At 41.8% G+C, this 17,862-nt stretch overlaps 1 protein-coding gene and 1 long non-coding RNA gene across 3 annotated transcripts in view; both read right to left on the minus strand.

Moving 5' to 3' along the window:
* SNX25 (sorting nexin 25) overlaps positions 1–9,439 on the minus strand; it is an 82,071-nt gene extending 72,632 nt beyond the window's left edge. Inside the window, exon 1 of one of the 2 annotated variants that reach the window (XM_032468461.1) lies at positions 8,755–9,439. In XM_032468461.1, coding sequence (XP_032324352.1) covers positions 8,755–9,123 — 369 coding nt within the window. In that variant the 5' untranslated portion in view covers positions 9,124–9,439. The remainder of the gene's footprint in view (positions 1–8,754) is intronic. The other variant, XM_032468460.1, reaches the window with a different exon arrangement.
* Positions 9,440–10,181: 742 nt separating this feature from the next.
* Positions 10,182–17,857, minus strand: LOC116659997. The gene is made up of 3 exons (XR_004315350.1): positions 16,871–17,857; positions 13,377–13,524; positions 10,182–13,197 (listed from the first exon to the last, which is right to left on the minus strand). It is a non-coding gene; the product is annotated as an uncharacterized LOC116659997 (long non-coding RNA).
* Between the last annotated feature and the right edge of the window lie 5 nt (positions 17,858–17,862).

A 17,862-nucleotide genomic window follows, 5' to 3' on the forward strand; every position in this document is an offset into this window, starting at 1 on the left:
CTCCTGATGAACAGTCACACCACCTAGTCCTGCCAAAAGGATCAAACGTAAGTTCGGCACGAGGTCCACGCCAATTCGCAGGACGTACAAAGTAGAGAGGACCGTGCTGAGCTGTATTATTCATATGCAGTCAGCAAAATCCAGACTATAGGACAAATGCTCCAGATTCTTCAACAGATAACCTATAGGGAAAATAAAAGAATACAGGGAAAACTCAATTTTTGAAAATGGGCAAGACTAAACTAAAATGTCCATGGATGCACATTTGAGTGATAAAACCATAATGACAAGCAAACGAAGTGGTTATTATTGGGTCAAGACGGCATTAGCTAGGACGGAAGGGGCTGACACTGGAGATATAGAGGGGCTTCTGGAAGTTACAGGAGTATTGTCTTCATAATCTCTCATCCAACTATACATTTATTTTGTGTGATTTTTTTTTCTGAATCTACATCTTTAATCTTGTAAGTTTTCTAAAAAGATAAAAGTGTAAAATCTACCATTTAACATCTTCTAATTCAAAGCACTTTTACAAATACCGGTATTTTTATTTTCAAATACTATCACATTATTCCAAACAACTCTTGAAGGTATTCACTATCTCCACTTTTCTGATAAGGAGACCAAAGCGTAGAAATCTGAAGTAAGTTGCCCATTATCAGAGTTATTAAGGCAGAGCCAGGATTCAAATTCAAATGACTGGTTGACTCCAAAACCATTCTCTTAATGCCTGTGCTCTACTGATTCCCAGTTATTCACTCACTCAAGAAATATTTATTGCTTACCTACTTAATCATGCTGGGTGTTAAAGATACAGCGGGGAGTTTCTGCCTTCATGGAGTTCAAAGGTTAATGAGAAAGTGGGGCAAGGAATCGTCCAAGATTAAAACTACAGTTGTAAGTACAATGGAGGAAAGGTATACAGTGCGGCTGGCAGAAAGGGGAAGCTCCTCTGCAAAAGTGACAGCCGAGGCCTGAGGAAGAGAAGTTAACTAGGTAAGGGGGCATCAGGGGACTCAAGGCAGAGCAAGCATTATTCAAAGTCACCAAGGACAGAGAAGGGTCAGCACTTTGGGGGCTGAGGAGGAAGCATGGGGACTGAAGGTAATTATGACAGGAGAGATGCTGGAAGCTTGGGAGAACAGGAAGCTGCTGATGGCTTTTAATTAAATATGTTGCATAAGAGGATTAGATTGGGTTTGCATTTTTAAGAGAATGAACTGGAGGGGCCAACAGGGAGGCAGAGATATGAATTGAGAGGCTACTGCAGTCATCTAGGTGGCACATGATGGTAGCTGGGACCAAGCAGGAGAGATGGAAAGAAGTAGATGGATGCAAGATACTCAAGAGGCAAGGAGACAAGGATGCACTGCATCTGGGGAGCAAAGAGAGGAGACGGCAGGAAGGACTCAGGCTCCAGGATGTGGGACTTTCGGAGGTGCCAGTCACTGACACCAGGAGCAATGGGAGAGGGACAGGGATACTTGGACCTGTGCAGTTTCAGGCACCGCTGATAGTACCAAGTGGAAGTGTCAAGTTAAGCAGTTGAGTAAGTGAGTCTGAACTTGAGGAATAAATTTCTAATCCTCAGCGTAGACAAGGTTATTGTAGAGGGCCCCAGAGTGAGACTGCCTGAGAGAGAGAGATAATTTAAAAAACGGGACCTCAAGAATGATCAAAATTCAAGTCTAGAAAACAAAGCAACTTCCTGAGCATATCAAGGGGCTGCAATCTCAAAGGTTTAGTAAAACAGGAAAAAAAAAACCAGAAGGAAAAATATGAGATTAACAACTGTGCCTCAGGAAAAACATGGTGAAATTTCTGGAATGTTAAGATGTTAATTTCAAGTCTAACAAGTTGGCAGAGTCTGCGTGTGGCCCTCAGGTGTGTAATTTGTAAGAGTATATTTGCATGGGAGGAAGAGGCCATTTGGGAGGTGGCTTGTGTGCAGTGCCTCAAGGTTGGGGACCAGAGAAGGCTTTGGAGCTGGGAGAGATACCCCTAGCTTGACCTCAGGGGCTGCTCTGAGGAGCCAGACATAAGGGATGGGGCTGTCTTTACAGGAAATGCAAATAGGGACACAGCTTCTCAACTTCTATAACAAGGTAAAAAAAATTTTTTAAGCATATCTGAGTGACAGAAACAGGGCTACATCCTCATCTATAAAGCACATATTGTGGCTTTGGCTCAGAAAAAAAATAGAAGGACCAAGCACTCCTGGATATCCAGTTTTATGAGACCAAAACAGTAGTAGCGCAACAAGAAATATGCTTTTTCACAGAGTGGCACAGAGAAGCCTCTCCAAAATGTTTTGCAGTGACCAGGAACGGCAGAACATAAGTGAACGTATTCATAAATACACAAATATTGCCTGTGGACTCACAGGTATGGGGGGTGGGGTACAGGATGAGGTCCTGCATGAACAGACAGGAGCAAACCCTACACCATCTGAGTTACTACTATTAACGTACCCTCACTCAAACATACAAGGTGGGTAAGAACTGCAGAATTTTAGATCACTTTACAACTGAGTGTTCATTAAAAAATGTATCCAGTTTTCCAAGAGCTGCATTCTACACTAAAATAGGAAGGTCACTAAGTACATCCTAGTGACCTAAATGAGTTCCAATGTCTTACCCTAAAAATGCACAATTCATTCCGGTTTCCCCCTTGGCCTCAGAGGCTTTATACTTGGAGTTACCATATTCATTTTTCTTTATATCCAGCTCACGGCTGTTCACATATGGAAACCCCAAGGGCCAGCCCCAAGGATAAAGCCAGCACACCCCATGCTCGTAACTACATTCTCCCAAAGCAGCATCTGAGCTGAGAAGTCTACCAAAATGCAACCAACCCCCAACGGGCTTTCTCGAAGTCTCCACTCTGTTTGGAGAAACTACATAAGCACACAGCCCAGGACTAAAGGAGGGTGTAGAAACAACTGACTAAACCCAAGCCCTGGCCCCCAGGTACCCAGCAGAGCCCCTGACAAGGCTGCCTGTCTACTCCTGCCACATCAGTCACCTCCACCCAGACGACCGACCCTCGTTTAGAAAGTAACCTGACACTAAAGGGTGAAAATAGAAGTTTCAGGTTTCCAAGGTTTTCTTTCAAAAGCAAAGATGCAATTAAAAAAAAAAAAGGCAACTTTGTATGCCATCATTTTAATACTAATAACCTTGCACAGACACTATTCCTTTTTTAAAGCCTAAACCCTTGGCTCCAAGTTTGCCGAGTCACCTTTTTTAGTACAATTGTGTGCACCATTCTGACTACACAAGGGCTCATAAATGCTAAGGAATCTAGGGCACTTCCTACATGCAAAATGATAAGGTTGGGAAATGAAACTGGAGATATTTTTAAGAAGGCAACACTCAGTTACTAAGATTCAAGAGAGTGAGAAACAAACCTCCTGAGAATGGCCAGGACTGAGGCTCCTAGTAGAACATTCAAGCTTGGAGGCTTTGGTCTTCACATCTGTGAATAAACAGTAGGACCCTTTGGTCTGAGGATGGATTTATTAAAGAGAATGTTAGGATACTCTTGAGAAGATTCTTGAACCAATCTGTAATGATAACTACTGATAATTAACATCAAAGAAATATCTTTCTCACTCTTGAATTTACAGCCTCCTGTCTCCATTCACACAGCTTCATTAACTCTCACCTTTTATCACTGCAACCGACTGGGGCTTCTCCTCCTGAGTCCCTCCCAATCGCAATTCCATGTAACATTTCTAAAGCCCAGCTCTGATGCCACTCCAGTGCTCAGAAGCTTGAGTAGGTGCCATGTCTACAGACTAAAATCCAGTCCTCCTCTCTCAGTTGAGGACTCCCACACCTGGCGCAAACTAGGATTCATCTCTCATACTCACCGGCAACTCAGATCCCAAACAGTAAATGGACTCCGTCTTTAAGACAGTTTGCTTGGCTTTTTATGTTTTCATACAAATTACAAAAATATGTATTGCCTCCTTCAGACAGTTGTGCTAAATTGAAAAACACACGTTCATAATTTCTTAGGATACATTTCCTGGTTCTGATCAGCATTTTTTTTTATGTTCTAAGTCTAACTGTGAATGTTATCTACCTACTTTGAGGTTATCACTAGTCATATATAACTTCTTATGCTATGTTCACTAACCCTAGAACTAGTTCCTTCATAATAAAGATACACGAAATAAATAATTATTCCTTTACGAGTAATCACTGTTTATATATCAAGAGATTATAAGTATCAAAAGCTCCTCTTTTTGAATACACATTTGTACTTGCTCATATATGCATAACATATCTCTGAGAGAATAATCTCTTAATAATGGCTGCCTGTAGGGAAGGGAGATTTTGTTTTCAACTACATATCCTTTTACATTTTTTTTTTTTTACTAAAGCCATGTGATTGTACAACCTGTATAAAAATTAAATTTAAAAATGACGAATAGGATAACTTTAAAGTAGAACAACCTTGCACCACAGAGTTACGCAGATTTAAGGGGGTCTCAAAAGCCATCTTCCTCAAAAACATTTTTCCCACTAGCCACCACAGCTTAAGTCCCCCAGTTAAAATACAAACAAATATTCTGAAGACACTAAGTGTATTATGCCACTATCCACATCAAATTATTGAGGATTAGTTTATCACATTAGCATAATAAAGGGAAGTCACAAAGAGGCTGTGTATAGTCTCCCTGAGTCTTGTTTCTTTTCCTTTTTCCCTCAAGTAACTAAATCAAGTTTGTTTTACTCAAAAGAACTTTTGTATTAGTAATAGTGAAAGAACTATTTAGGGATTCTAGAAGTCCTACCCAAGCTAAGTGGCGCCATGGATTGCTGTGTGAATGTCTCCACTGTCTGTATAAACATCTGCCCTCCCATTCAGTCTTCTGTATCTCTAACCTACTTAGCGGGAGAGGGCAGGGACAGGGAGTATCTTGTTCATCTTTGAATCCTCCCCAACACTAAAAACGCTGCCATGCACTTCACAGAAAGCCACTATCCAAGCTCTAAGTGACACCTATTGCAAGACTATGAGCCCTTCTCTAGGGAACTACGGTGGAAATCGGAAATCTGAAAATGTCAGTTGGATACTCAAGACTGTTCTCATCTCAAATAATAATCCATTCATTCATGGGGGAAAAAATCCATCTATGGAGAACCTACTATGTGCCTGGCACTGACACTCAGCAACTAACTAGGCCATAAATCATCTCATGAGATAAGAAGAGTAGATACGCAGCAGATAGTAAATGCTTACTAGAGCTGATGAACTTCTTGAAATTTTCTATCTGACTAAACTTGGAGAAGTCTTTCATTAATGTTTTCTTCACAAGGCAGTGGACTTTAGTTTCCCATATGCACCAGACTTTTGTGGACTTTCTTGTATCAGCTCTCCAGTCCACATTAGCTAACTGCTTATTTTTGAACCTATAGATTGTAAATCAAGAAGTATTTAATAAATTACAATGTAAAAAAAAAAAAGTCCATAACTATGTGAATAACGAAATTTAAAGAAGTTATTCCCTTTTATCTTTCAATCATCAAAATGCAAGAAATAATTTACCTTTTTTCCATTATATGAAGATGCACTTTGTACTGCTGGTCCAGTAACGAACATAAGCTTTCTAAACTACTAAATTCACTATTCCCAGATTTTTCTTGCTGTTGCCTTGGTTAGATCATTGCTAGGGTCAAGTAACCGCAGTTGTGAACCTGAGCTCTTGGTCCACGTGAGTTAACTGGCCTGGCACGAGACCAAACTACAACCTCAGAGGAGGGACACCACACTCTGATAGCCTACTCAGCAGAGCTGGGCTGACAGCTGTTACTCCGGGAGCAGGCCAGCCCCAGAGCATCACAGCTCCAGTTGGCTGGCCTGCAACAAAATCCAAGTTTTTCTAGAGTGGGGCCCAGATAGCAATTGTCGAGACTTCAGTGTCAACCTTCCTGACCTTACAAAGCTTACCACCTGAGTATACCACTGGATATTATTTCTAACCAAGATGAAACTTAGTTTTACCACTTTAATCAGCCCTTATTCCCACCCAAGGAAAATCAAAATCCTTGCACATTGGAGATGCCCAGTAAATACTAGATTAATCGAAGAGGGAAAGCCCTGTATTAGTGACCAAAAACAGACATAATTTTCTTCATTATCATCAGCAAACACTTCTGGAGCTCCTACAAGATACAAAGGATAACAAAAGGGGTCAATCATGGGTCCTAATCATATGGAGTTGACAGCCAGTAACGACACTGTGAAGCATGCAGGAACATTTGAACACTCCCAGCCATGAAAACACCTTTCCCCTTTTAGTGTGGGCTTCTCTGGTTGCCTACTTATAACAGTACATGCTTTTTTTTTTTTTTTTTTTGCTCTATAGAAGGCAGCCAAGAAGAAAAAAAAGAGGAAGAAAGGAAGGATGGACAGATAGGATAGATCCCAATGTCTGGCATGTCTAGCTGACACCAGAAAAATCCAAAATGTATAAGAAAAAATGAGAATTCTTTTCTGAATGCAGAATCAAAACTTCTGTAGTAGTCACTGAATCTTAACAGTCACCATTTGGTTCACTACGAAACAGCCTCCCCCTTCACATATGTTCGATGACCTGTGTGGTCCAGCTCCTAACCCCACAGAACTGACAGATATTTTATATACTTCACCACATGCTTATGTTCCATTCATAAAGAACATTAAAAAAAAACCTTAAGCATAAATTATTGGAAATACAGCACAACTTAAGGCCAGAGTAAACTGCACTGGTACTATCAATAATATGTAATTTTATGTGAATAACATACATTTCAATTCTAAGTAACATAACTTAGAAAATAAACTTCCTAATGTGCTTACTTTCTTATTTAACACTATCATAAGAAACTGAATTAAAAAAGAATGACCTATAACCTACCTTCCTTAAATTACACTTCACCTCTTCTACTGCCCGAAGTCTTAGGGTAGTATACATGAGATATTACGTGTGCTGCTTCGTTTTCTGCCACTTAAAATATTATTTTCTCTAATTCCTCCACTAACGTGTCTTTCTGGATGATAACCCAACTTTTGTCAGAGGTACAAATGAGCTGGGAGGTTTGAGGGAATTTTCCTGGAAATAGGGAGGTCCCCCACAACATGAGGCTTCCAGGCCCTGAAAGTGGACTGCAGTACTAAGGCTTGGACCCTGACCCCACCTGCCCCACATACCAGGCACTCTTAATCACATAATTCTGAGTTACTTTTTGTTTCGTAAGCATTTATCACTATCCTAAAGGACCTTATTTATTTGTTTATTGTCTGATCCCCCATGAGAATATAATCTCCAGAAAGCAGGGCTTTTATCTGTCTTGTTGTTTCAACCCCAGCTTCCAGATAAATACCTGGTTTGTATAAAACACTCGATAAATATGTACTAAATGAATTATAACCTCTTACAATACTCTAAAGAACTGCATTATCACTCATAGATCAATAAACCAACTAGTAAAATCTTGGGATCCTTATTTTTTAACCATTTTAAAGAAAAAGCAAGAGGAAAAATATCAACTACTCATCAACTCTTGCTAAATTAGATATGAAAAAAATGGACAGCGGAGTGAAGGTTTTCAAGAGAAATAAATACAACTTCAGATGACTTATGAAAACAGAAGTTCTCGTTCCTTAATATACTGAATTGCTGCTCAACTTACAGAATGAGGATGCCTGACTCCTTTACCTACAACCCTTCAGCCAATATCTCAGTTCTGCATTCTGAACTGACACACTCAGGAAAGGATACTTTTGGTGAAGAGTGGGATGACTTTTACAAAAAAGCAAGCAGATCATATAACAAGCAAATGCAAAACCCAGGAGGTAATGATGCTTCCAACAAATATTCTTGGGAAGTGAGCCACTGCCACTTCTCTTACCCCAGAGTGCTTGGTCAATTTCAGCTTAATGACAGTATCAGTCAGTCAAGCAGTGTCAATCTACGACAGAATCAAGTTTCATTTAAAGGGTTATTGGATAGAAGCTGGGAGGCAGATAAAGCAGTGGTTTAACACTAAGGAAGCGTACATTTAAAATACTGTCATTTCCCATATCCCCATCCCTCACTGATGATAGCCTCCATTTGTTACAAACTACAGTGATTTCGGGCACCTACTTTCTAAATCACAGGAACTGCGATATTCATCAACATGGAGGAAGACGGGTCAGTGTGGTAAAAAGTGTATACAGGCTTGGGCACGAGTGACCGGCTGGGTGACCTAAGCCAAGTTGGCCCCTCTGAGCCAAGTTTCCCCGTCGTCAAGGGGCATAAAGTTGCCTCTCACAGAGAAAGGTTACCAGAACCCCACGTAATGACCAGCACAGGGCGCAGCGCCTGCGTACAGTGCACGCCGTGCTCCCCTTTCTCCCACTCGCCAACTGCAGAGCAACATCGAAGGTCTGGAAAGATTATTCAGCTACCGAAGCTGTGGCTGAAGACTGCTGCCGAGCAACTACATCGCCTACTAACTGCGCATCTCGGCAAACCCCACGGAGTCGGGAGCCCTCTCCCCGCGGGGGCCGAGGGGACGCAAGCGTCCCCCCGCCCGGTCCGCCAACCCCAGCCGGGTTTGTGTCCGGCGTCCAGCGCAGCGGCGGGGAGCCTGGCCGAGAGCACGGGCCCGCCGCGACCCCCGGCTCTCCCGGAGCGGGCGGCGGGTGCCGGAAGCGGGCGGGCCGGGGGAGGCCGCGGGTGGGCGCGCGTGCGGCGGCGACGAGACCGGTACTCACCTCCAGCTCGCGGCGGGCTACCGCGGCCCGCCGTCTCCAGGCGGCGGCGAAGTCGGGCGGCGGGGCTCGCCGGCTCCGGCAGACCAGGGAGAACAGGGACCCCAAGAACAAGGCGCCCATGGCGCAGCCCATGTACAGGCTGAGGCAGAGCACAACGGTGCCCGGCCTCGCGCCTTCCGCCGCCAGCCAGCAGCCGTACCCCAGCCAGGAGACGAGCACGGCGGCGAGTGCGGCCACGGCCACCGACCCCCACCAGCTCCCGCCATCAGGGCCCCGTGGGGCCGCCGCGTCCTCCCGGGGCTCCGGCCGCAGCTCGCCCCGGCCGCCCGTGAGGCCGGCGCCGCTGCTGTCGGTGGCATCGGGGTGCATGCTGCTTCCTGGGCCGCTAAGGACAGGCACATCTCCCGCCTTGCTGTTCCCCGGCGCTGCCCTGGACGGTGGCCTCCGCGCGGCGCCTCCTCCCCTCGCCGCTCCCGCCGCTCCCGAGGCAGGGGAAGTCCGCGCTCATGCCCTCACAGGCGGCCCACCGAGGGAACGGCTCCCACAGACGCCGCAGGAGCTTCCCCTCGGCCACCCCTCAGCGCCGCCAGCCGGCGCGGGGCCCGCAGCTGCCCGGCTGGGCTTCCCCAGGTAGCCGGACCCGCTCTGGCCGAAGCTGGCGAAGCCTGGGGCGGAGCGGAGGCGGCCCCGGAGTGCGCGTCGAGGGGCGGAGAGCCACCACGCCGGCTGAGTGACAGTTGGGAGGTGCCCGGCCCCGCCCCACCCGGCCGCCCACCGGCGGCGCGGGGGCGGGGTCCGACCCGCCGCTGCCCCCCAGGAAGGGGCCGCCACCAATCCCGGCGAAAACTGCTCTTCCCTGAGCTCCTCCCCGCCCCTCCCCGAGGATACCGTCTGTGGATGGAAAATTTTGCTGCAGGTGTCAGAAGCATTTGTAATTCTCGAGCTCAGGGGATCCCTTAATCCTTGTCCCGCACGCTCATCACTGACAAGTAACTTCCTCACCTGCTTACAGCCCGCAAAATTTCTGCCTCGTTTGCACCTGCTATTTAAATAGCCAACCGTTCCCGATCCTCACTTTTAACACAGTTCCCCCAACAACCTTCCCTTTCCCACCCAGCCGCCTCAGGGAACGCATCAGGCAAATGTGGGCAGTAAATGAAGCCTGCAATTCCTAGTTACGGAAAGGCCCAAATAAGTGCCTGGTGCCAGAGGGTGTGCACAGCTGCCATCATCACTTTGGCTCCAAGTCCCTGTATTTTTGTCGCCAACAATTCAGTACAAATGCTATTACCTACGCAAGTGAAAGTGGTCCAGGTAATTTTTAGAGTACATATTTTCTTCTATCATGGTCTCGGCGTTAATATAAAGATAATGCTTACGGAGAAGATGCCAATATGCTAATTACTAGAAATAACTACTAAGACCAATAAAGCAGCTGATGTATCTTTAATGGATAAATAAAGGAATTCTAAAGGAAATGGAGGAATACTAAGGAGAGTAATGATTATTTAAAAGGGAGTGATACAGTAGATAGTGCAAATCAAGAACAGAAAGGGGAAGAAAGGGAACGGGAGGTAAACAGATGAGGAAGACGTGACGGATATTGGAAACATTAAAAAGCAAAAAGCCCAGACCTCTCCCCATGCAGCAGTCACAAAGAATCTCAACAGTTTAAAAGCGCTATTGTTTTCCAAGTTAAGTTATATCCTGCTTCCCGGGAGGCACAGTTAAGAAAAGTAAGCATTAAAATGTATTTTCAAATATTGTGTGACTATACTTTGTTTTTCTATAAGGAATCCCTGTCATTTCAACAAAGAAGAAAATACAACATTCATACGAAGTAAAGGAAAATAGTTAGTGGGCATTTATTCTTTTAAAAACAACATATTTTCCAAGAGGTTATTATTCAAAAGAAGACATGCCAGTGTCCACACAGCCCCACTGTGATTCATGTCTTCGTAATAAACTTCCCTGGAATGGCACAGATTTCAAATGGGACATGAAGTAGGAGCCCTAAAAAAATTATCCCTAATATTAAGCTCTAACAAAACAGTACAGAAATGAATTATTTTATGTATCTATATAAAAATCTGTTCACAGTTGTCATTTTTTAAAAAGCTTACAGTTTTTAACATTAGTATTCATGGAACACTTTATTCTTATACCTTGTAAGTCAAAGACAAGGAGATAATGAGTGCCTTGTGCCAGATGTGACTTTACCATGCCTAGGTGATGACAAGTAGATGACATCAAAAAAAGTTACTACCTTCCTGATCTCCTTGCCTTCTTCTCTTTTTTATTTTTAAATAAAGCAGCGACTGATTTTGAAGGAGCCTTTTCCTCTAAAATAACGTTCATCCCACTGGGGCTCCTCAAAGTGTACCCTACAAATCCAAATTATTTCAAATAAAACAAAATCACATCCATATTTCCCGATCATTTACATGCCAGGGCTTGTAAATGAGGGCTGAGGGCTTTATATACTTCTATATATTTAAAATTTTCCAAAATATGGGTTTACCGTAGTTGACTATAATAGTAACTAATTGAGCACTTATTGTGTGCCGTGCTTCATTTAATCCTCACAACAACCCCTACAATGTTATCTCCATCTACACAAGAGGGAACTGAGGCACAGAAGGTAAAATAATTTGCTCAATGTTACAAAACTAATAAATATCAGAGCTAGGATTTGGTTATCACCCCATGTGGTCTGGTTCTAGAGCTTGTGCATTTAAGCACTATGCCATGATACTTCCTAAAAACTCTACTTCATTTAGTCATCCTATATTACAGAGGATGAAAAACAGGATTAAAATTCATGAACTTAATATCTGTATTCCATGCTTTTAAAAGTGTTTAGTTTTGTTGCTTTGTGGGTAGGATATGGCCGGTATCTTAGCCAGCCCCCTGACAAGTGCTAAGTGATTTATAACAATCACTAAAGTCAGAAAATCACATAACCAGTAAAGGCGAAACTGTCTAACTTTTACTGAGAGCCCCAATCTGTAACTCTTAAGGCTGTGATCTTTCCAACACACTTGTGTATTGTTCCCAAGAATGAAGATCTGGAGAAATATACACTTGTGGTCAGGAAACTTCCTTAAAGCCCGTTGTTCTGCTGTTAAGTCAGCATTGACAGTTCAAACATTTACTTAACAAGCAGTAGCTGGGTTTCTATGCTCTGCAAGGTTTGAGGAACACTGAGAGGTGGGATCAGGAGGTATTGAGGGAGACGTGGCCCTAGGTCAGGTTTGAAATAAGAATCCAGGTGTTCCTTCCCAGAAGTCAGTGTCGTTGAGTCCTACCAGGCCTAAGTTAATGACCCAATTAAGTAGTGGTGCCTTATTTACATTTCTTTTGGCCAGCACATTCTGACAGGCTATAATTGAATGCTCTATGCTGTCTCCACAATTCTCTCTTGTAAGATGGGAATAGCATCCTCCTAAACTCACTGGGATATCATAAGGATAAATTAAGTGAAAAATAACTGACATTTAAAATATCTGTGCAAATAGGCAGACAACACCCAGTCTCTCCAAATATGTGATGCATCTTCCTCTTCACTGTTCAGTATCTTTCTCCTTAAATCCCCTAGCTCTCCTTGGAGGTACCCATGGGATTACAGAGAAAACCACAGTATTTGCCTTCGACCACTTTTAGTAAAATTCTGAATAAAGGTGTTAACATGAATCAAAAGACCTAGGTATCATTATAGTTTCTTCTACTGTTTCTCTGTAAGACCCTAACAGGTCCATTAACCCTTCTTTCTTTGTAAACTTTCAAGTAGAGTGTGGTTTATGGAAAATATGGATATAAGTGTGGCCAAACTTCAAAAAGTAAAAATGAAGAAATTATATAATACTTTAAAAACAAATTGTAGACCACTAAAGCTTATAAGAAGCATACTGCAGCATTTCTAAGAGAAAGATGCATCTCTGAATACAATTTTAGAACATAGACCTATAAATTATGCTGAGCAGTGTTCCCTATTAGTAAGTAAAAATATTCATATTAGGAAAATTTCAGTCAGAAAAGTCTTCACACTAATCTTCAAAGAGAAAGAGAATTACACAGGAAAGTACTGTAAATTAAATTAGCTGGTATCAAGATAAAGAATTGACAAGGACAGATCACATGATTTCAATTTATCTAAGTTTTCACCTGAAATTTAGGGAAATAGGGTATGTCAATTATCTGTCGCTGTATAACCACCTACCACCAAATAACAACCGTTTTCTTTGCCCATGATTCTGTAGGTGAGCAACTTGGGCTGGGGTCCATCGGGCAGTTCTCTTCGTGCCTGGGTCACTAGTGATACTGTGATCTCCTGGAACCCAGGCTGGGGCCGCTTGGGCTATGCAGTCTCCATTGAGATGGTCTGTCTCTGCTCCCTGTGCTCTTATCCTCCAAGAGGTAGCTTGGGCTTCTTCACATGACAATCTTAGGGAAGCCATAGACAAGTCCTTTTTAAGCTTTTGCTTGTGTTATGTTTGCTAACGTCCCATTGGCCAAAGCAAATCATATGGCTCAGCCAGGAGTTAGGGGGCCTACACATGGACTTAAACACTGGAAGGTGTAATTCATTGGTTCCATTACTTTAACAATCTACCACAACTTACTTGGACAGAATATACTAATCAGTTTCTGGTGGATCATCAGGCTGTTCACCAAAATCAGTAGCATCTGAGGACTTGACACTCAAATATGTTTAAGTTCACACTTCTTGTTCCTGGAATTGTTAGTTCTTCATAATCCACTCCCACCTACCTGTGAGATACAGAAAAGAGCCTGGGTAAGGACAGGGACCTGGGAGGCAGTGCACAACTATGATTGTCAGGTGGAAGTTTGGAGATATAGCCATATCATTTAGCTTTATTTTACCCTAACGTTTTCAAGTTATGAAACACAAAACATAAAAAAATTCTAAGCTGACTTAGATTTTGATATCCAGTATTACTGGGCAGCAGATTAAAGAGAAAGAAAATAAACTGTGTTTATTTGCTGTCTAATTTCTCCAAAATATATGTAGGCTGAAACACTTTTTGAACTGATCTATATGCTGTTTCATGATATTTGTCATGAGCAGAGTGAAATATAAAGTAAGTGGTACACAATTATTGATTAAATATTCTTCCATAAATTAGGAAAGGATTTTGAATATTTTAAGATAAACATTATGTATTTAAGATTAGATAAAGCTTTTATGCACTACCTAAAACAAGTCAGTGTGTCTGATTTGTCACAGGAAAGAGAACATACTCTTGGGAAGTAAAAAGTTAGTATTTCAGAATTAATCAGTTTAGAACAGGAGATGTCACTGAGTAGGCCATTAATAAATATTTTTCAATGAATAAATCTGTTATTCTTTTATGATCATATATCTAGAATAACTGAGTAGACCAAAAAAAGTAATAAAAATAATATTTCATACTTAAGTGGAAACTTTAAATTTCAGAAATTCTTTTTAAATCATGTATTTTTCACTACAATTCTATAAAGGAGATAAGGCTGATACCAAAATCCCATTTTGCAGATGAGGAAACTGAGGTTCAGAGAAGTTACAATGACTTACTCCAAAATCACATATCTAATTGATGGTAGGACCTAAATTGTAGGATTCTCCTTCATTATGCTATCTTTCAAATGCAATAGTTAAAAAGTAATGTCAAGGACAAAACAAACTGCTTTTTACATTATATAGAAATGTCCTTATAAAACCAATACAATAAGGGCATTCATCTGGCTTTTAAACAGATTGTAAACTTCTGGACCGTAGTATATGAGTTATATTCGTTCTTTCATTCAGTCCAAAAATATTAGGCTTTGTTAGAGACTAGTATAAAATATGGCCTCTGACCTTGAAGAGCTCACAGCCTAACGGGGGTGGGAAGAGGAAGAATGCGATAAGGGAGGGAGGCATAAAGCAGTGTAATAGATATTACAATAAAGGTATTACCAAGTTCTAGGGTCACAAGACAAGAGCTACTGTTTCTGCTTTGTGGGAGTGAAGGAAATTTCAAATGTCACCTTCTCTGTGAATCTGTCATTTTGCTTTCTTGATTTCTTCTATTTATTACAGCATTTAGGTATTTCGAACTAACCCTTTAGATACTGAAAAAATATGAGACTAAACTACACTTAATTTTAAGTTGGTTTATAAATGTTAATCCAGTAAAGATACCATCTTTCAAAACTTGATTCGTAAATTTAAAAAACAAAAAAGTTTTCCACTGGGTGGTCCATTTGCTCATAACCCAAGAAAAGTTTAGCACAGATGAAAAAACTGCCATGTAAAATGGAAAGGTCTTTTAACAGCTCTCTATAGAATTAGTCAAGTCTATATTATTTCAAGAGATTTACAAATAAGTGAGGAACAATTTTAAAAAAGGAGAGGGGAGATATTATTTACGTCTTTCCTGATAAAAGACTTCAGATTCAGTGAATTTGGGGAAAGGCTTTTTTTCACCTATGAGTTGATGACGTTCTCTGAACTATGAAGAGGGACAAAGCAAGGAAAATCTCTGCCCTGCAGGAGCTTATTTACAATCTAGTTCACACATTCACTGGTTCATCCATTCAATACTGATGACTAAGGAAGTGATATTGCAGGAAAAGAAAACCAGAGAAAGGGCAAAACTTATAAATTCATAGCCCAGAAAGAGTCAAAATTAAAATTTGAGAGATAATAATCTCTTATTTTTTCATCATGGTAAAAGAAACACAAAATGTACTATTTTAACCATTTTTGAAGGTATAGTTCAGTGACATTAAGTTCTTTCACATTGTCACACAACAATCCCCGCTATCCATCTCCAGAGTATTTTTATCATCTCATACTGAAACTCTACCCATTAAACAATACTTCTCTCCATTCCCTTCTCCCCTCGAGAATTTCTAACTTCTGTTGCTATGACTTGACTGTTTTAGGTATCTCACGTAAATGGAATCATGTAATATTTGTCCTTTCGTGTCCAGCTTCTTTCACTTAGCACAGTGTTTTCAAGTTTCATCCATGTTGTAGCATATATCAGAATTTCATTTCTTTTTATGGCTGAATATTTAATCGCATGTATATATCACATTTTGTTTACCCATTCATCTGTTGATGGACATCTGGGTTGCTTCCATCTTTTGGCTATTGTGAATAATGCTGCTATGAACACACGTGTGTAAATATCTGCTTGATATTAATCTGTGTACACCCAGAAAAGTGAAATTGCTGCATCAGATGGTAATTCTATGTTCAATTTTTTGAGGAACTGCCATAGTTTTCCACAGCAGCAACACCATTTTACATTCCACGAGCAATGTACAAGGGTTTCAATCTCTCCCCATCTTTGCCAATCCATGTTATTTTCTGTGTTTTTTTAATAGCCATCACAATGTGTATGAAGTGGTATTTCATGGTTTTAATTTGCATTTCTCTAATGATTAGTGCTGTTGAACATCTTTTCATGTGCTTATAGGCCATCTTTGGAGAAATAGCTATTCAGTTCCTTTGTATAATAAACTTTTGACCAAAGTAGACAACCATCCCTGGAATATGGTGCTGGCAGTTTTTTTTCAAGCAATTGAGTGCTTGAAATCCTTCTTTTAGCCTACTAAAATAACAGAGAAATGCTTCTCTGTATTTGTTCATAGTTATGACCAACAAAAACAAAATGCGTTATGAAGAATGAAGAGATTCAATTCCTCAGTGAGACTCCCAAGGATTCAGTTAACCAGATGTTCCTCTCTCTACACTTTTATGCAAAACAATAGAAAATCTGCCGTACTAACTTCTAATGGCTGCTATAACAAACTACTACAAACTGTGCAGTTTTAAACAACACAGATTTATTCTCTTAGCATTCTGGAGGTCAAAAGTCTAAAATCAAAGTATGCACTGGGCTGTATTTCTTCTGGAAGCTTCAAGGAAGAATCCTTTTTCTTTGTCAGCTTCCAAAGGTGCCTGCACTCACTCCTTGGCTCACTGCCTCTTACATTACTCCAACCTCTTGCTGCTTTTTTTTAAATTAAATAAATTTTTATTAACTTTTCCCGATTTTGAGGTATAACTGACATATGTTAACATTGTATAAGTTTAAGGTATACAACAAAATGATTTATGTACCGTATTACGAAGTGATGACCAGAAGTCAACGTTGACCACCTCACATATGTACGAATTTTTTTTCCTTATGATGAAAACACTTAAGATCTACTCTTTCAACAACTTTCAACTTCACAACACGGTACTAATTATAGTCACCACGCTGTACATTACAACCTCTTGCTTCTAGGGCCACCTCTCCTATTACTGACTTCGAATTTCCTACCTCCCCTCTTTTAATGACTCTTGTGATTACACTAAGCTCATCTGGATAACCCAGATTGATTTTCCCATCTCAGGATCTTTAATCACAGAGCCAAGTCCTTTTCACCCTGGAAAGTAGCATATTCCCAGCTTCAGGGATTAGGAGGTGGACGTCTGTGGGGCGCCATTGTTCGACCACACCTACTATGTGCCTGCGATTCAAAAAACGAAAATTTGCAGCATTCAATATACCGGACATAAAGAACATATATACTGGACAGAGATCATTTTTCTCTTGAGATTGTTTCAACCACCCACCAGTAGTCAGAGGACTCCTAATATGTTACCAGCAACTGGCCCGAAGAACTAAGTAGTTGTTTTAACTAAACTTTCCCCCTTTGAACAATCAGAGACAGCCGCCTCCATATTTATTATTATTGTTCTAGTTCGGGTAGGAATTACAAGTTAATTAAAGCAGCTTCCCCCCATTACATTAGCCACCAGAACGGCTAGGCCCACCCGCACGGCCGTTAATAGCGGAGGCGGCAGCACTGACACCTGGGCGGTGCACCGCACAGCCCAGGGCCTGGAGATTAATTACTTCCCTGCCGCGTCCCTTCCCATCCGAGGGAAGGGTCGCGGGACCGGCCTTACGCCCCAACCCCGCAAAGCGGGACGGACTCGCCGCGCTCTGTGACGCCCGCAGCGAGGAGCGGCGCCGTGCCGGCCGTCTGGCACCGCCCGGTTCCCGCGGGACTCGCCGCGTGCCCGCTGCGACCTCCTTTCCCCTTCCGTTCTCTCCGCCTCCG

This window comes from Camelus ferus, chromosome 26, assembly GCF_009834535.1.
Source record: "Camelus ferus isolate YT-003-E chromosome 26, BCGSAC_Cfer_1.0, whole genome shotgun sequence".
NCBI lineage: Eukaryota > Metazoa > Chordata > Mammalia > Artiodactyla > Camelidae > Camelus > Camelus ferus.